General features: G+C 29.0%; 1 protein-coding gene and 1 long non-coding RNA gene across 3 annotated transcripts in view; both read left to right on the forward strand.

Moving 5' to 3' along the window:
- The window catches only part of LOC111036846 (glucose dehydrogenase [FAD, quinone]-like), a 29,948-nt gene that overhangs the window by 2,392 nt on the left and 5,887 nt on the right, over positions 1-21,669 (forward strand). The window contains exons 2-5 of one of the 2 annotated variants that reach the window (XM_022319093.1): positions 3,049-3,190; positions 3,284-3,412; positions 3,898-4,118; positions 8,960-10,063. In XM_022319093.1, the coding sequence (XP_022174785.1) occupies positions 3,049-3,190; positions 3,284-3,412; positions 3,898-4,118; positions 8,960-10,063 (1,596 nt within the window). Of the gene's footprint in view, positions 1-3,048; positions 3,191-3,283; positions 3,413-3,897; positions 4,119-8,959; positions 10,064-18,132; positions 18,579-18,658; positions 18,801-18,861; positions 18,991-19,074; positions 19,296-21,669 lie in introns of those variants that run through there. The other variant, XM_022319092.1, reaches the window with a different exon arrangement.
- Positions 19,319-20,702, forward strand: LOC111036848. Its single transcript, XR_002604812.1, has 2 exons — positions 19,319-20,381; positions 20,550-20,702. It is a non-coding gene; the product is annotated as an uncharacterized LOC111036848 (long non-coding RNA).

The following is a 21,669-nucleotide window of genomic DNA, read 5'->3' on the forward strand; positions in this document are numbered from 1 at the left end:
AAATAAAATATTTAAATATGAAAAAGGAGGGATAATAATTTACTTGAAACGACTATGTACATCAAGATTCAAGATTATAATTGCTACGAGACATTACAATTTTAGTGAAGTGGTTTAACGTGTAGACTCAGGGCCGTCCCGAACGAAATAATAAGGGGGGGGGGGGTGAAATGCATTAATGTGACAACTCAAAAAAATTTTCTCGCTACGCTCCACAGTTACCTCCTACCTAAAACCATAGTAATCAATAGATATGTTTTACACAATGTTACAAAATATTAAATATTTTACTATATCTTGTATATATATATATTCATCACATCTTGACTAGTATATTAGAATACATTATTTTCAATAACAAAATTTATAACACTGTTGCATTTTTATTATATTATAATAATTTGATAATATTTAAATATTTTTAAATCAACAAAAAAATCTTAAAACACATATTATATTTATAATAATAACTTAACACTAAATTTGTATACGTCAGTTTTTTTAAAATTGACCATTGATGTGCTATTTTTTTTATGTCCAAATTATTCAACAATATCTTTCTCTACTCCCAATACAACTAAAGAGTTTAATCTATCATCAGCAATTGTTTACCTAAGACGTGTTTTAATCAATTTTAGTTTACTAAAAGATCTTTTGTTTGATGCAATTGTTACTGGAGAAGTGGAGAAGTCAATGCCAAACAACAAATTTGGTTAGCACATGGTAAAATAGGTTTTAATTCTGTTGCTTTTTCCATTAAATAATTAAACTATAATGTTTTATCTTCTTGCACATACTAAATAACATTTCTAGTTCTCTTTGAACTAGAACATAATCTAGAAGATTTGCACCTACACTGCTTGGCGAGAATAAAGAAATAGATTTCTTAATATTATCCAATGAAATATTGCTCTTATTAAATGGTTGAGAAAATAGTATGAATAATGGTCGAATAGATGAAATACAATAACACATGATTTTAAATTATCATTTGTTAATTTTCACAAGGTATCGAGAACCATTTAAAATTCTTTTTTATAAATTAGATGTCTTGTGATTTCAGCTTGAGTTACTAATCTTTTTCAATGATGGTTTTTAAACTGACGGGAATGAATAATGATACAAATTACAAAATAACCAAATAGGTATTCAATAACAATATTAATTAAATAGTAAATACTGTCAATACTGACTATATAATATATGTGAAACAATTTTAGAATCTGATCACTTTGTCGATGTCTACATGAGACGAGTCAACATAAAATGTTCGCATCACTTCTATAAATAGAAATTACAGTCGTCAGCACTCAGCACACAACAGTTTCTTATAAGTTATTATTTAAGTATTATTAAAAATAATTAAATGATTGTATGAATGTATAGGCAAATTTGTATACTATTAAAATATAATATGTGCATTGTTAGGTACTTAAGTATTATTATAGTATTTGTGTTGGACAGTTGACAATCTTGAAAAATTAACTTATATACCTTCATATACCACCCCCTTCCCCTTCAGGACGACCCAGCATGTAGTCTTGGGAGAACTGATATAAATACCTATAAAATAAATAATTATTGGTCATAATATTTAACATATTATACAAGAAAAAATAATTTGGTTGCAGATAGGTATCACTGTATGTTTGTATTGGTCTTACAACGATACATAGATAACGTTCTCATTTGTTTATTTTTGAATAGTAGTGTGACTATTACAGCAAGTGTGGTTTTTACTGTTTTAGAAAGCCACAAGCTATCGGCGTATTTTTTTTTTGCCGGCAGAGGGAGGGTATAGTTATACAAAAATACATTTTTCTTTATAATTTTATTAAATTACTATAAAATTATAAATGAATGATTCACGTAATTAAGCATACACTGCTGATCCCACAACACCTGAATAAAATAACCAAAAAAAAAAATTCTGAATCAATTTGTTATGTTTCTTTATTCACACCTATATAAATTTAATTTTTATAACATACTCTAAATCTATATTGTGATACCAATAACAAAATATTAAAAAAAACAAAAATGTTGTCCTCAATATTTTAGTACTTTTACTCTCTTTTTAATTTCGAAAATATATAGGATTATAATAATATAATAAATTCACTAGGTGGAAGGTAAAAACTCCCTACACCACCCTAATATGCCATTAAAATGAAATATCAATATTTCTAAATTTAAAATAATACACTACTAGTTTGCGTCGAGGTGAGCAAAGCGAAAAAGTGATTTTATTACCTATCTCGTCCTTGATATTTTTTTTGAAAAATATTTTTATAGTTTCCTTATTTATAACTGGAATTCGGCACTATTAATATTAGCAGTCAATTAAATCCATGGAAGTCACTCTGTTGTACAGTATGTATTGAGTGTACCTTTATATTACTATAGTAGGTATACTATAATAGTGTACTATAGTCATTAGCTCATATCCACTGAGTACAACATCAATATTGGCGTTCTTTAGAGGTACCTATTATGATTAAATGCACTATAATTTGGTCAGCGTTACGATTAACTTATTAGTCTTTACTCTTTTGACAGCATATCCTCTGAGTATTAACTCTATATTATCATTTAAAGAGTATTTTGGTGCTTACCTATAATTATGTCCACGAACTCCAAATAAAATGACATAAAAAAGTGAAAAAAATAGTAATGACATTTATAGAGAATACAATTTAGGGGACATCTTCTTCGGCTTATTTTAAAATATTAATTTTTAAAAAATGTATAGGTATTTAAAAAAAGAGATTTTTGTGCCTCCTGTAACGAGCTGCTTATATTTAAAGCCATCATAAAAACTCGACGAAGTTGACTCAAAAATATTGTTCTTTATACATAAAAAAAAGATGTTAATAAATATAGAAATAAATAAAAACTAGTTATTCCTGTACAAAACTGGTTAAATAAATAATAATGAAATATTTGGTTTGTTGAATTGAACACAAATAAAATAATAGATTGATATCAAACACTTAAATTATTGGGAGCAATGAAATTATAAATTATAATTTATTATCAAAATACTAGGTATATGATTGGAAAGTGTTGTTAATTGAAGCTGGTCAAGACGAAGAACAATTTATGGATATTCCAGCTGCAGCTGGAAAACTACAGGCAAGGTCAATAAATTGGAAGTACACAACCGTCCCGATGACTAATTCTTGCTTATGTAAGTTTTTAATATTGTCATACATATTGTTCATTACGTTCGCATATGTTTGTCAATGGTCGTTGTTACTTGTTGAAAATTGTATGTTAATAGGTTTCGAAGATCATCGTTGCAAATTTCCAAGAGGAAAAGTTATGGGTGGTAGTAGTACATTGAATTACATGATATATACGCGTGGTAATAGATTGGATTACGACAATTGGGCAGCAATGGGCAACACAGGTATAAATATATTGGAAAAAGTTAATTCACATACATATTATGTTTCTTTTTAAAAGTAACACGAAACACTTATGCCCAGTGATCTTGGATTTAAACTAGGTTAAATTAAAACTTTAATTCGTTATAATTCAGTGAATTTTGGTTTTACAACCATTGAACCATACTGAAAAGGTTAAATTACTTAAAAAAATGTGGTCTCTTCAAATCTGGCCGTGGTGTTGAGAATACGTCTTATACCATTTAAAAAATGCACGTTGTATTGCATAAGCATATACAATGAAAAGGCTACAAATTTAAAAGTCGCCAAAAATTTGTATTTCAGTATTTCCTAGTTCCTCTTGAAAATCCCATTTCAATCCCCGAGGTCACTGGATAGAAATATTTTGTATTTTGTTTTAAAGAAAACATTCTGTACATATATATTTATTTGTACATAAACATTTACGAAGTGCACATATTTATTTTACTATGTTTCAATATTAAAGGATGGAGTTATGATGACATTCTGAAATATTTCATTAGATCAGAAAATTCAAACGTATCTGACGTGGACCTAGGCTATCATGGTCAGGATGGATTGTTGTCTGTGACCGACGTACCATACAGGACGCTCATAGCGAAAGCTTTCGTGGACGCTGGATCACAGATTGGATTGCCCATCATCGACGTCAATGGTGAAAAACAAGTCGGGATCAATTATTTACAGGTGATTCAAAGTTAATTTATGGTTATAAACCATGGTTAGGTTAGGCACATGCATGTGCTTATACATTTGTATTTTGTATACCGTTTTGTATTGAAAAAAAGAGGTTAAGTGAGTAACACTCTGCTGTTCATTAGATATCTAAAAAAGTCACTGTAATTTATTGTGTTAAATGTGAATTTAATATGATATAAAATAATTATATGCGATTCTGAGCAAATACTATTATTAAGTATATTTTACCATATTATTGTGATTATAGTGATTTTGAAAATCTGTTGGGTGTATAAAATAAAATAATACACTATTCAAGTTTCAAGTACAAACAAATAATATTTTTAATCATCACAAAATAAGTAGCTGTAATATAGTTATAAATTCAATTTATAAATCTTAGATATACATGTATAGAATGTGTTTATGATTTTGATGAATTTTGTCAACATTTTAACCTCAGACGCTTATAAAATATTATTGTGTATTAACGCTCAACTTTTTGAAGTGAATAACTTCTTTGGGCTTAGCATATTACTGCGATAGGAGGAACACATTGACTGACCTACAAAATTCGATCATCTGATTGAACCCTTAGTGTCAAGTAAGCGGGTGGAACACTTTTCGGCCAAAATGGACCTTTCTTTTTTCGGCCATTCTGGAATGTCCGTTTTCGACCAGTAAGCTATTTTGGTCACCGATAAAAAATTAAAAAAATATTCTTCACGTTTTTTTTCGTTAAACTATACCAATTTATATAATAATCATACAATACAATTTACTATTTATTTTAAAATCACATATTAAGTCAAGTAAAATATATAAAAAATATTAAATCGAATAAAATATATAAAAATATAAAGTTACAATTTTCATAATTTTCAATTTGTATTATATTATCAATTTACTAAAAAATATAAATGTATAGGGATATTTAAAAATTTTTATAGTTATAACTAGGGAACGGATTTTATTGTAATAAAAAAATCAAAATATGTACATAAATATGTAATTATTTTTATTGAAATATGTAAAAAAAAATTCAAAATATGCAATAACCGCTTAACAGAAAAAATAAGTACCAAAAGTAAGTATAACAATTGTATCTCTTATCTAATTAATAATTATTAAAACAATGCGAAACTACATATTCTCTAAGATTTAAAAACGTAAAATGGCGGCGATTTGGTCGTAAAATGTTTGTATTGACTGAATGAACGTTACACATCAACTGACGTAATGATAGTTAATAACCCCGATTTTTCACAACATTTACAGTATAAAACTTTCCCATCACTTTGAAATGTTTCATTCGGAAATTCTTTTAAATATGCGGCTACCTTATTATTGAATGAACTTACAACTTTAGGTATTTTAAACAATTTTATAAAAAAAACAACAAAATTTCGATGTAGATATGAAGAAAAAAACGATGCAAATGATTACTCCCGCCAGAACAGTAACTAGACTGAAGACTGAAGACCGTAACATTGAATAAACATGTTAACTACCCACTTCACACTTGTCCACAGTGTATAATACGATAGCAGTGTATAAAGTACGTAAGTCCATTTAGAGAACGTAGATAATGTTTATCGTCATTGAAAATTACAAATATTATTATTTTAGGCTTTCGTCGATAGCGTATAATATTAATATATAGACCATAGGGTATCTGAATGCCATTAAGATAAGGCAAATAATCTTTGACGTGAATTGACGAAAAAAACCAAAAATACCCAAATATTTACGAAATATTCAGTTATTTACAAAATATGCGAATATATGTATTTTTACCCAAATATGTAAAAATATGTAAAATAAAATTGGGCTTATTTTAATAAGAATAATCTAAATAAAAAAAAATATTTATCAGATTAAAAATATCTCATTCCAATAAAAATATGTATTTACAATAAAATCCATTCCCTAGTATAAACACATGCGTTTTATGAATTCCATTCGTGTAATCTCTCCTCTATCATATTTTGTTCTGTTTGTATGGTTTATAGACTGACGACTCTGAAATTTTTTGTCTTTTGAGAATTTTGGAACATCAGAACTTCGTATTTGTACAAATGATTCTGTTTGGACTTCATTTGTTATATTTAACCAATATATAATTGAAGGAGAGTTTTCATAAAAACATTGGTTAAAATATGAATGGTAAGACTCGCATGCATTTGTTATTCTAGTTAAATCAGAAGAGCCTGACACCCAAATTGTAGGAGGAAATATGCTTTCCTGGCTAATATAAGTGTCCATTAAATGGTCACAGTATGATTTTAATTTATCATCATCAAGACGTAATGACATTATTTGTGACAAAACTTATTCTTCAACATCTAGGTTCAAAAATAACAGTCCAAAAGTATATTTTTTCCAATATTCGATATCTGAAAAATCGTATTTATATTCACTAACCAAATATATAACAGTTTAATATTATAGAACGAAGATAACGATGAAAGATATTCTATACACCTAGATAGTTGGTATAGTTATTACTTTTATCGATCGTCAACGTATAGATTCAACGTTGGATTCCCCATAATATAAACAGTAATCACTCTTAATATAGAGGACATGTGTGTCAGTATGTGCTAGTTATTAAAAAAATGTTCCTATAGTTTAATTTTTTATTTTTTGTGTGTAAATTGATAACATAATGTAACTTAATATTTTTGTATTTTTTATTTGACTTAATATGTGATTTGAAAATAAATTGTAAATTGTATTGTATGATTATTATATAAATTGGTATTGTTTAACGAAAAAAACGTGAAGAATATTTTTAATTGGTGACCCAAACAGTGAACTGGCCGAAAAGTGTCCCACCCAAGTAAGCCACCTCCTTGACGCTTTTTGGTCGCAACGGCTGAGCCCATAAATCCGCGCTACCACGCCTAAAGAAATTATTCACATCAATAAAATTAAAATTGTCTTAAGCCTATAAATAGCTTAAAAATAATCAAAATATTTTTAAATTGATATTATGCACAGAAAATGCCAATATGTAAATTTCATGTATCTATGATTATTTTTTTTAGAGTTACGCCAAAAACAAAATCGATTTGTTCAAAAACTGGTTTTATGTAAAATGCTCAGTTAACCTAACCCAATGTTATTAATATAAAATAAAAATACTTACTAACCATTAAGCGTTTTAATAACTGGGGATACCAGCTTAAAAACTGGGATGCTAAACACTCCACTTCCCCCCAAATTGCGTATAAGGGGCTTTAAAAGATAAAGGTTCTAGCTCTTTGATCCGACATAGCTGTGGTGAGTGGTAAAATTATGCTTGTTACATATTATAACCATTGATACCACGGCATTTCGAACGCCGAAAATGTGTATATTTTACAATAATTAATAAGTCTCCCAAACATTTTTGTAAATTAGAAAACTACAAAGTTTACCTAAAAATTGCGGAATAACTCAGGGCATACTCAGGGCAACTACTCTCTATTTGCAATATTAAAATGTATCTACATATTACTACACAAGTCTTAATATGTTCCTAACACGTTTGCTTTTCTGGTTTCGGATTCAAAAAAGTTGAAATTTATTCAGCATAAGTACCTGAAATCTTGTTCAATTATTTCCACCTTACCCAGATTAAATTATATTATACTATATTATATTATATATTTCAATCCTGCTTATACTCATTATATAATCACACGTTGTTGGAATTGTTACAACTATTAGTAGCCGGTGGGTATCGATTAATGACCTACGATCTAGGAAAATATATACTTATATTAATGTATAATTTTTTTTAAATATTAATTTAATATGACTACTATTACATTATGATGATTAATAACTAATGAGTAACTAATAACATTTACTATTTTGTAGTTGTAAAACTATTTTGCATTATAATATATAGGCTCCAATGGTAGTCAAATAATTTTGTCATGGGAAGATCATTATTAAAATATAATTTATGGTATTGGGACAAAATATCCAAGGAAAAAATATCCTGTACTAAAATATCCAAGTCAAAATATCCAAGGTTAAAATATCCAACGGATAAAATATCCAGGGATAAAATAATCAATATATGGGACAAAATATCCAAATAAAAAAAATATTTTTTCCCCTTTTTTTCTTTAGATACATTGTTCATTTTTAAATCACATTTAACATTAATAATATTTTGTAATATAGTAATAAGATAAAAATAGTAAAAATAATAATACAACTTAAGCTCCTTTGTCTTGAATATATTAATGGTGAAAAAGAATTAGATATTTTTTTAATTGCAATAGCAAATATAACACGATAATTTATTACCTTTTTTTAAACAATTTTTTTTAAATATTATTAAAAACTTTTAGATGATATAGTGTAATACACAATTCCTATAACTAAAGATATAATTATTATATATAACGCAACATATTATTTTTATTATTATTTTATTACTGTATTATAAAGTATTATTGATATTAAATGATATTAAAACGTGATTCAAAAAACAACAATATAATGAATTTAAATAAAAAAAATTATATGATTAATAATAATACATTTTTATGATTTTTTTTTATTTGGATATTTTGTCCCATATATTGATTATTTTATCCGTTGGATATTTTAACCTTGGATATTTTGACTTGGATATTTTAGTACAGGATATATTTTCCTTGGATATTTTGTCCTAGATTCATAATTTATGGTTATCAGATCTTAAACATTGCAAAAAAAGTCATGGGGTATCTATTCGCATCATTCCTCTCTGTTTGACCACCACTGATAAGTACTTAAGCTTAAATTGATTTTTAAAATATTGAGCCATGCTAAAATACATTTTTATACTTAAACATTAATTATTTCAGGTTACTATGAAAGATGGTCGTCGTTGTAGTACAAATACAGCTTTTTTGTTACCAACAAAAATGAGATTGAATTTACACGTAAAAAAGTATACCACTGTAACACGAATAATAATGGAAAAAGGTACAAATAGGGCAATAGGAGTAGAATATGTATCAAATCGTAAAAAATATAGAGTATTTGTATACAAAGAAGTAATTATTTCTGGTGGAACCATAAACTCACCACAATTACTCATGTTATCGGGTATTGGACCAAAAGAACACTTGAAAGATTTAAAAGTTCCGTTGATACAAAACTTGCCGGTTGGTGAAAATTTAATGGACCACGTGGCACTGGGAAGTTTGAGCGTGTTGATTAACGATACTATCTCATTAAAAACACAACGATTATTGAGGGATCCACTTAATTTGTATAATTTTCTTATAAATCATAACGGTCCATTAACAATACCAGGTGGTGCTGAAGCATTGGCATTTTTCGATTTAGACCAACCAGGGTTCGCAGATGGACACCCAAATTTGGAATTACTGTTAGTATCTGGTCTATATTCGGGTGACGAATTAACACACAAGTTGTTTGGCTTAAAAAGAGACATTTACAACAAAATGTATAAGCCCACTGAAAAACTGGAAGGCTTTACGGTATTCCCGATGATTATGCGACCGAAAAGTAAAGGTCGTATATGGCTGGAAGATGCTAACCCCCTCCATCACCCACTGATCGATCCCAATTACTTCGCTGACGAGACGGACTTGGACGTGGCCGTGGCCGGGGTACGGATTTTCCAACAAATGTTGAAAACCGACGCGATGAAGAAGCTCAACGCCACGTTATTCGACACCCCGTTGCCCGGTTGTGTTCAACACAAATTCGACACGGACGCGTACTGGAAGTGCTCGGCGAGACAAATAAGTTTTACCATCTATCACTTGTCGGGCACCTGCAAAATGGGACCGGTGGGCGACCCCACGGCCGTGGTGGATCCTAGATTGCGTGTACATGGAGTAAGTGGATTGAGAGTTATCGACGCGTCGGTCATGCCGGAAATACCGGCAGCACATATCAACGCTCCGACGATTATGATCGGCGAAAAGGGCGCGGACATGATTAAAGAAGACTGGGGTATTAGAATATAGACTTGATATTATTTATTCATAAAAAAAAAATATTTGACTTATGTTTGTGTTACGGAATCTAATAGATTTATGTAGGCCTAATTATTTTAATTTGTAGTTTAAATTATATAAACACAATTGTTAACTATGCAAATTTGTTTTATTAAAACACAATTTTTGTTTTGGTTACACAATGTTTCCACTTATACCATACCAAAAAACACTTGTAAAAAATAGATTTTTGTAATTTGTAATGTCTTATTATGCAATTGAGTATTGACCTTATTCTTAAAAAAACAAGACAATAAAATTATACTTTTGTAAAATCATGATTTTAGTTTACACTTTAGACTTAGTGTTCTGACCTTGAGTTATGGTTATAATCCTCATGATTAGCTATATTTTAGAGTTATCCTAATAACAACATTCGTAGGAGTTGTATAATATTATTTTATTTTATATTAGGAGCGATAAATATATATACATTACGGGCAAAGTAGGAAATCGATCATTGAACACAGGTGACCGGGCACTGTGCACAATGCCTGTTTTTCGAGGACAAAGACGGAATAAGTTAACATCGTCGGGTATTCTTAGTTTAATGTTGGATATTGTATATACTTGACATTTGATTGCATCTTCTGGCACATAGCTTCTTTGGCAAGTTTATCCACTCTTTCGTTTCTGGTGATACCTATCATGTGTTCGACCATTCTGCACGACAGTGGCCAGAAGTTGCATAGCAATGCCCGATTTTCTACTTTGCTCGTAACACACACACAGCACATATATATATATATTTATTTATATATATATGTATATTGATCTTACAATGATGCGTTTTTTTGTGTCTGCGTACACGAAAATAAGTCGAAAACAGCTTAAATTCTAATTATTAAGTGTGTTTTCTGGTATTAAATTAGAATTTAATTTGTAGTTTTGAGAGGTCAACATTTAAATTTGGAAAAACAAAAAATAATAAGAAAATACATGAATTATTATACGCAAAACGTGTTTTTGACAAAATCGATACTATTTTTTGGTGTATCTCAAAATCAAATAACCTCAGATAGGTACTCAATACTTTTACTAAACGTTTATATATTTTAGAATAATTTCTAAAATATTTTGACTTTTTGAACTATTTATATGCATAATACATTTTCGATTTTTTTTTAGTTTTTGAGAATTTTTAATAAATAATTTTTTCTATCAATCAAAAGACTAGGAAACTTAAAACAAAATTCATCATAAATTGTTATTGTTGTCATTAAAAAGAAAATTGTTCGTGTTTTTGTGTACAATGATTTTATAAGTATTATTGAATTCAAATTTAATACATGCATTACACAATTCCACCGACCCACTCGACGCGGGACGCCTACTCTACAGCAAAGCTATAGTTATTTACCCAACTTTTTTTATATTATTATTTGAAAATGTATTACAAGGTTTCTTATAACTTATATGTTATGGTTACAATTATTAAATTATTGATTTTTTAAAAAAAGGCCCGAGTTATTTCAAACGTTTTTATTAGCATCTAAATCTTAAATTTTTATAAGCTTGGATATTTACGCGTAAATTAACGATTTCACAACACACAATTTACTTATTTAGTTGCTTTATTGAAAAATGAATATTAGTAGTGTCACTTTAAATTTCAACAATATTTTTGTAGTGGTGTTGTATAACTTGTATTATTATTTTAAAAATTTAGTAAAATTTTCAAAAATTGTTATGCTTTTTGAGCTAGGTATTTATAGGCATTTTCCATTTTTGATTTTTTTCTATAAATATTAAATATAGATAAAAAATGTTTCCTTGGATTTTTTTTTTTCTATTAACTCTCCTTGATTGGAGCGATGAATATATTGATTTTACAATGATGTAATTTTATATGACTGTCATTACCTTTTCGGCCATAGGTAAAGTAGATTTTCAACTTTGAAGGCAATGAATTGGATCTATAACTAGGACATAGATAGAACTAATTTTCGACAAAATCTAAGTGGTTTGTCAGCTAATATTTCAAAGGATATTTTACTATACATCCATAAATACTAGAGCTTTATTTTTTATTAGTGATAAGGAAGTTTAACTAATTTTAGTTAAGACGGATCATATATATAATAATTATTAGATATAATATTATTTTGAATACCCTAGCTGAAGTTATAATTCAATATACCTATCTACTGACAGATTCCATTATATTAATTTTTGTGTCGCCTCGTTACAAGTCTTTTCATAATAATTACAGAAGAGAAAAGAGACGGGGACTGTTACAATAGACTACTTTTCGTATGACATAATAAAATTAATAATCTTTAAGTGGCTTCACAGGGTTCAAAGCGTACATATATCGAAGGTACCTTTGACCACGGGGTTACCAGTATACGTAAGTGTGCCGAGAGCTTATTTTACGTGTTCTCGAATACGGGAAAAGACTGACAGCATATTTTAAGGATAAAACGATAAAATTGTATAAGACTGTAATAAAAATAAGAAAATAGTTGACTAATAAATTATGGGGTGTAAAATTTCCATATATTGGTAACTTGAGAATTGTTGCTATATCCATAGGCCATAGTTACATGCAAAATGATTCACCAAGCACGCTCTGCATAATTTTCTTCAATAATGAAGTTATTCAAAATTTCAAAATATGATTTTTGGAATTACTAATTATGCTTAAAGACCATGTTTTCAAATTTTTGATATTTTTGATATTATTTAAGGAGTGTCTTGTGGTGATACAAACTTCTGTTTTTTCTGCAAATGAAACCAGCCTCCCTCTTTTTCAACTCTTAATTATTTTGCTGAAAATTTTTCTGAAAGTGTTAAAGTTGCAGAAACAAAATTTGAACGAGTAGTTTTTAAGTTTAATTAAGTTATTTAGCTTTGCATTACACTGAAAATTATACATCCATGATAATGAATGTTGAAGATTTGGAGGGGTGGCTCTGGTAATTTGAAAATGTTAGTGATGAATATTAACCTATCAATAATAATAATTTGTAAAAATGGTCAAAGTATAATAAATATAAGATTCAATATTTTAATAACAGAAAAATTATTTGTTTGAATTTTTAATTGTATAACAACCTACATAAAAATTTTCAAAAAAATTATCCAACAAATAATTATTAACAATAAAAAAAGAGTCCTCATTTGAAAAAAAATAGATGGTTTTTATCACCACATGACATTCTTAATAGTACCAAAAACAAAAAATTGAAAATATGGTCTTTAAGTATATTTAAAAATTCCAAAAATCATATTTTGAAGAACTGCATTATTGAAGAAAAAAAGGGAGCATGCTTGGTGAATCACCTTGTGTAGATAAAAACAGAAAGAGTCAAATGCATGTCCATTGTCCATACCCTCACTATTAAAATCCCTTAAGACTAAATTTATAGGTGAATCAAGGAATTCATCACACAAGTGGACCCACTGTACACTAAAAAACCCCCCAACATAGTCTTATCCACCATACACAGATGCTAAACAAAGAAGTTTAACAGATGCTTCCTATTTAGAATAATAATATATATAATATTAAATTATATCATCATTATATGACACAATTTATTCAATTTTTTTATAATATTATTGTATTAAAAAAAAGTATCAACATTTATAAATTGAAATGAGTAATATGAGCCCTACCTACTCAGTCTTAAATGAATCACTGCAGGGTGTCACTGAACACCCAAAACACCCTGTAGATTCGCCTATTGACTTATTTATTTATTTATTTATTAATTTACCGAATAAAAATTCCTTATTTAGTACAGCACACAACAATAATTCAGTAATATAAGATAATTTACATATACAAATGGCGATGGCCTAAAAATACAGCAGAATTACAGGTACAATAAATATAAATTAAAATAATTAGGACACAAGTAAAATTGCATACAAGAAATATGGTTTAATTATACCTATGTCTGCACTGGGAGACAAATGCATTGTATATACTATATAGTTTATGTATTATTATATGTACGGGTACCTGCTGCATTAAGCATTTTGAGTTCATTTTAATCATTATTAAAATTATTAAAAATCAACGAAAGCTCAGCTGATTTTGGTGTTGTATTGCGATTCCTTCTAAATTAATTGTGTTAACACTTTACCAGCTATGATAAAAAATATGATTACTGACTAGGAGGTCAAACGAATACACCATTGAAACCACTTGTAATGTGTGGGATTGCGGCAATGTGTCATCAGTAACCACGCACTGCAGCTGACTGAAATAAGAGAAATACATACCAACAAAATTAATTCAATTTAATTATATAACATTTATGTACTCGGTACACAATGTGAACTGGTACACACTATGGCTGTATCACGATTGCGCCCGTCCTACCTTTTTACATGCAAAAAACGCAATACGATTGCTCTCCGTGAAATATAGATTTAATGAAAAAATGAAATATCTATTACTAGAATATTTGAAACTAATGAGACCACAATTTCGTATCACAAAAATTTAATTCATAATTGTATTACTTTTTATTATAAATATTTGCACTTATAATTTTATTAATTATTATTATTATTTTGATTTCTTATTATTGTTAAAGAAAAAAATATAATTCGTAGTATTCGTAATTTTATTGAGTTTTTTCACATATATTTGGACATAAGACATATAATATTAGTATTGAAAAAAAACGTATTAATAGTGTATGCTAATGTGTAATAATGTATCAAAACGAAACCATTATTATTAAAGCCAGCAATTTAATTTGTTGCCAGTCATAAGCCTGTGAAATTGTTAAAACTATGAAAAAATATCATGGTCAACTTGGTTAACTCGAACATTTAACTTCAACTTTGAGTTTACCACTTCGGTTGTATTTTTAAATGGTGTAAAACCTATATTTCACGGAGCACAATCGTGTTGAATTTTATTGTAGGTATAAAGATGTTGGTGCAATCGCTTTTCGCCGATATACTATATAGCAGTTGTAGTCTAAAAAAAGAGGACTAATAATGAATATAATAACACTGGTATAAAAACACGCGGAATACCTATCAACGTATCTTAACATTTTTAGTTTTTCGATACGACAACACGCGATCAGTTTAATACCACAACGTAGTCCTGCAAAGCTGAAGATTATTCATACAAAAGTTAAAAAATTAACATTTGAAATATATTTGTACACCATTAATATATGTTGTCGAAAAAATAAAAACCGTACCCCATCTGTAGATAGCAGTTATCAGGTATAATACAATATAATTATTTTAAAAACTCTGAAAGAATTGTTGCCTATTAAAATAGTATAAAACATGATATTTATTAATATCAAATACGTAGGTATTTGTATAGCCGCAAGTATGTATGAATAACGTTCGCATGTATTACAGGTTTTCGAGCTTTATAAGTGTAACGTCCGTGCCCTTTATAGTTTCAAGGATCTGTTATTGACAAGGATATTCACATAACATTTTACAGTTTCCAACTTGTAAACACGGTGACACATTTAAGAGAGAGGGAAATCTGTGTTGCAACCTACTCTACAACATCAGTTTTGATTAAAATGTTAAGATTTGTACATGATATAGTTTATGACCAACATTATTCATATTTGTTTTTAAACCATACAATAATTTATTTATCTCAAATCAATTCTATTTATATTTAATATTCAAAAATCGTTCATTTCGACTACCTACATTGGACATTTTTAAATTTTTAAATTTTTAAATTTTAAATTTGTTATCAATTGTCGTCAATAATACAATATTGTTAGATAATAGATATGATCACTGTACCCATGAGCGGATAGGAACTTAACTTGTTTAGAGTTTTATCGTTGGCACATTTACTTAACAAATCTTGATCCATTATTGATATATGATATTTTAGACATTCGCATTAATACGGATTGTTTAAAAATAGAACAAATCGAATTTATTACGATACAAAGACATATGTATATTGGCGCCAGCCAGTATTATAAAAATTTACTTTTACACATAATATATTTACGTATATAATTATTATAATTACTATTTTTTGAGATTGGGGGGGCCTCTAAGTATAATATTGATGAGAGCCTACCGGGAAAATCCCGATTTCTCGATGGGCCTTCCGCCCATGACTGAAGTACTGTACCTACTGCTGCATAATACGAAAGGCACATGTCTTACATTATATATTCAATAAAATAAATAAAATCCAAATTATACTTTTAATGAATTTTATATTATTAGGTATAATATGTAGTATGTACTCATTTACCGACAACCAACAGCCGTGAACCTGACATTGGTGGGTTAATATTTTGGGTTGTTATGCTAATATTTTTTTTTTTTTTGTTAACTAACAAAAACTGGTGCTCTTAATTCAGTAATCATTCTTTAAACATCTATTAATACAAAAATAAAACTAGTTTTGGTGACCTTCATTTACCTAGGTGAGTATATTAGTTTGTAATTACTTTTCAAACCCCTTCAGATAAATGTACAGGGTTTTCACCAAGTATGGTCACTACCATTTTTTTTTTGAATATTGATTGAATTCAAATTCAAATTTTTGAACTTCTAAGTACAGGTACTTAAAATTTAAGAACTGTATTTTCAAAAACTTGGATTTTTACACCGGCCATTCTTCAAACAGTTGATCACGATCAACTGGTCGACCTTTAGAGGAATATCGGTCGATCGTATTAAAGATTAATTATACAAATATCGGCTGATCATGTGCATAATATGAAACACTTTCTTATGCTTTACATAGAATGTAAAGTATTTACTGCCGAAGAAAAACGTACAATTTCTTATGGAAAAATAATAAAAGATGAATATTACAATTGAATATACAATTTATTATTATTCCGCATGTAATAATATAAATAATATATCTAAATAAATAGTAGTCGATCACCAGATAAATACTTAACATTTTTAATGTATGGCCCATTTGTTAGAACAGGTTGGTACTGGGAATCCCTATTTCACACCATTTAAGGAGTGTCCTATGGCTACACAAACTTTTTTTTAAGAATCAATCTATACTTTATTGTAAATTATGAAACAGATGATTTTTTCGAAAATGTTGATGAATGTAAATCAAAATTCAGGTAAGTACTTTCTGAGGTGCTAAAATGTATGCACTGAGGAGAGTAAAAATAGTTCTTAAAATGATGGGTTTACAAAATTATAAAATATATGACATTTTTAATCTACATAGTACTCATTATATGTACTAAAAAAATGACTGAAACTTCTATTCGAATTTCGACAACTCAACATTTCCCAAAAAAATCATTTACCTTTAAGGATGTTACAACCGCATGCGTTGTCTCCGTCTAAAAAACGCATAACATAGGAAATTATATTACGTTTTGAATTAATTCAATTCTATTATGTTTAATTTTGTTGACCTATTATAAAATGTAGAATTAAGAATATCTACTACCTACTGAATCTTATAGGTTTTTTATATATTTTAATTTTTAAGCTAGTTATGACCATTTTAAAATGTGCTAACAATTTAAAATTTTAAAATTATTATATCTATTGCTATATGACTGAGTTAAATAAACGACGAATGCGGGTGTCTTCTCTCAACAATTTTCTAGAGAAAAGGTGATTATTCATTTTAAAAATGAATTTAGTAACGCTACACACTCTTTAAATGCCAAATGGTATACAAAATTTAAGTATTTAAAAATGAATGGCCATTAAGCATTAAATATATGCTTCAAATTTTCAAAAGTCAGAATTTGAATAGATTCATTAATTTTTTTTAATGAAAAATGAGGGTGGCAAGCTAGGAGGAATCACCTTGTATATTATCTATATTATGACGTATCCATATACATAGTATTAATTATTAACAATCAACCTCGAAGTGCATGATATTTATTAGTACCTACCTACCCTTTATACAAATAACAACTCCGATTAGCTGCACGGTTCAACTCACTATCAGATTCTATTTATTATACATTTAAACCACATTATACAATAAACTGAGAGTTTCCAGAGTGGTGGATAATAATATTTATACTCCTAGTCTATACTTGTCCGTAACGGCTCGAAAACTGAGTATAATCCTGTCAGACCGCGGTAGCACGCCGCAGTAATTCAACTGGTCTCGTTGATTCCGGTTCTGATATCCAATGTTACCTATTTTTGATATTTTTTTTTCGGTATTCGGCTAATATAACAGAGTGGTGAAAAATATTAAAGTATTTAAATAAGTACATTTAGTACTTTCAAAATGTTTTCAAAATCATTTCAGCTGATATTGTGCCTAATTATAATTGTTAGCGGATGTGCAACTCTAACAACGTCAGAAAATGCAGATTATCCACATCTATTTGAATCAACGTGGGGGTACATGGAAGAGACTTTAGAATGGGAAGCAAAGGAACCCAAGGATATGAACAACATTTTTTCGGAATACGACTTTGTCGTAGTCGGTGCTGGAAGTGCTGGATCAGTAGTGGCTAGTAGATTGTCTGAAGTAATGTCAACTTTATAAGAGAAATTAGTCGGTATTCATAAATGATGATATAATTATTAATGATAATTATTTATGGACAGATTAAAAAATGGAAGGTGTTATTAATCGAAGCTGGAAAAAACGCAATACATTTTATGGACGTTCCCATAACAGCCCAACTGTTGCAAGTTTCAGAATACAACTGGAAGTACAGGACTATACCAATGAACACCTCTTGTTTAAGTGAGAAACCGTCATTTTACGTGCCTATACATATTTTAATAAAATAAATATAATGTAATAGGTTTTGATAACCAACGGTGTAAATTTCCCAGAGGAAAAGTCATGGGAGGTAGTAGTGTATTGAATTACATGATATATACACGTGGAAATAAAAGGGACTATGATAATTGGGCAGAAATGGGCAATACAGGTAACTAATACTGCACGACAAAGTTCGTTCACATGGGACATTAATTTGTTTACAATTTTAAATGTTTCCATACACGCATAATAGGATGGAGCAACGACGACGTGTTGAAGTACTTTATGAAATCGGAAAATGCAAACCTATCTACCTCTGATGTGAATTATCATGGGCATAATGGATTGTTGTCAGTGACCGACGTGCCATATAGGACGCCCATAGCTGATGCTTTTGTGAATGCTGGATCACAGATCGGACTGCCTGTCATCGACTTGAACGGGGAAAAACAAATCGGCATTAATTATATACAGGTAATTAAGTCATGTAGATATATTAGAAATTACTATGTAGGTACATAAACACAAGACAAAATAACATGGTATGAAAATCTCTTCTAAATTTTAATGGACTATACCCACAAGCATCGTGCTTCTTCCGATTGGTCTGTAAATTCCCGCCAAAATGTATTACTTTTAAATAGGTTATCATCATATTTTATAGAAATTCACCATAATTTCTACTATTTTTTTTTTATCTACATGCATATGATTTAATAACCTAAATTACCTAAACAAATAAATATTACACAAAACACAACGTAATAAACAATAATTAAATATTAATGATAACAGTTATGATTGCTGATAAGGTAACTAACGGCATGATGCCTAACGTCACACGACTGAGTATCACGTTAATCATTAATGTCATTATGCCATGTTATTTTATCATGTATACTAGGCGATCCCGTGCACTTGGTTGCCCGTTAAAAATGCCAACTCTTTATGAGACTCGCTTGTCATAATATAAAAAGTGAATAACAAGTTTTATTTTTATTTATTTTGATACTGTGAACACTCCATGAGCGGCTACTTGTAGCAACTCGGCTACTTTGGTTGGCAATGTGCAACAATTCGATTTGACGCATACTTAATTAGCCAATGGCAACCAACAAATAAAAATAAATACTAGTGTCTACTGAAAAATTAAGAAAGTTGCTCGGAAAATTAGTTATTAATTAAAATCAGTTTCCAAAATTGTATACTTATACACACGGTGGCCCGCGGGTTTCCAGCTACCTGTGACCTGACCTTTTTGTCTATCAAATTAGGTGATTGACTTGCTCTTGTATATCTTTGACTTGTAGCATTGCGAGTTCTGTGACTTAGTTTGTAAGTCTAATTGCCGGTATTTTTAAAAACAAAAATATTCCATCAAAACTTCTTAAAATATTAAGCTTGATTGTTTTGAACCAACCATGATGAACAAACACTTATCAAAAAACTTACTATACAATTACAGTAGAACCTCGATTATCCGAACTAATTGGGACCGCACCTAGTTCGGATACGCAAAAGTTCGGATATTGGAAATTTAAAAAAAAAATTTAGAATTACGTATGTATTAACTATTTACTATTTTTATAATTAAATATTTATTATTGTTATTAATATTTTATTAGAATTACATACATAAATTACATTATCAAAAACATTATCATACATTATAAGAAATAGGTACATTACATTTATTTTATTTACATATGTATGTATTATATTTTTTAGATAAGCCTGTTGCGTTTTGGTTATCTACTAATGATTGACGCACGTAAAATACATAACCTGTACTAATAATAATCCAAAAAGGCAAAAACGATAGTTATGATAAATTCGATAAACCGGCCGACCGGCCGGATACGAATTTTCATGTTCGGATAACAGAACGTTCGGATACGCTAATTATAGTTCGGATAATAGAGGGTTCGTATAACGGAGGTTCGGATAATCGAGGTTCTACTGTAATTAACTTTCCGATCGAAAAATATATGCACTAAAAAATGATAAATTAACTATTTTATATCATAGATGGATCTGTTTTTAACGATAAGCGATAAGCGTGTTGCCGCGACCAATGGAAATAGGGATCGATTTGTATTTATATTGATCGACGTAGATATAGATTGTCGAATTTTACTTCTCGGAACAATTCATATTTATATAAAAATTAAAAAGTACACACCTATCTAACACATAATTCATCAGACAAAAAGATCAGGTTACAGGTAGCTGAAAACTGCAGGCCTCCGTGTCGTACAATATGTATATATACACAATTTACACGTAAAAATTTAATTTTGCCGATTTCAACCCCTTGAGATCAAAAAATCTTTTCGTAGTGCACGGTCAAATTATAATATTAATCTATCCTCAAAATGTCAAGTCGATAACTCTGATAGGTTTGGCTCTACGTTGATTTTGAATCAGGAGGACACCTTCGTTTATATATATAAAGATGTATATTTTATCACGCACCTATCTACACCGTGGTATATGGTCTATATAGGTATCGTATATGTTCATATGGAACTGTAGTAAAAAATATTAATATCGCCAACATTTTTACACATCGTTCGCGACACATTCAAATTGTCATCGATTAACTTTTAACCATTTATTAGTTCATAGTTGGTAGTTTGTTTTTTAGCGATGATAATTCGTTTTTTGCAATTCGACCCAAACTTATGTATATTTTTGATATTGCTACCATCAGGCTCCTATTATATACGAATATTATACGATTTAACAGGCTTGCAGGACTTAGTTAGGTTATCATTTTGTATTTATAGCATGATTGGAGATCACCACATTTTGTACAACAAATAACAATACTCGTATATTGTTTCAA

Source organism: Myzus persicae, unplaced genomic scaffold, assembly GCF_001856785.1.
Source record: "Myzus persicae strain clone G006 unplaced genomic scaffold, MPER_G0061.0, whole genome shotgun sequence".
Taxonomy (NCBI): Eukaryota; Metazoa; Arthropoda; class Insecta; order Hemiptera; family Aphididae; genus Myzus; species Myzus persicae.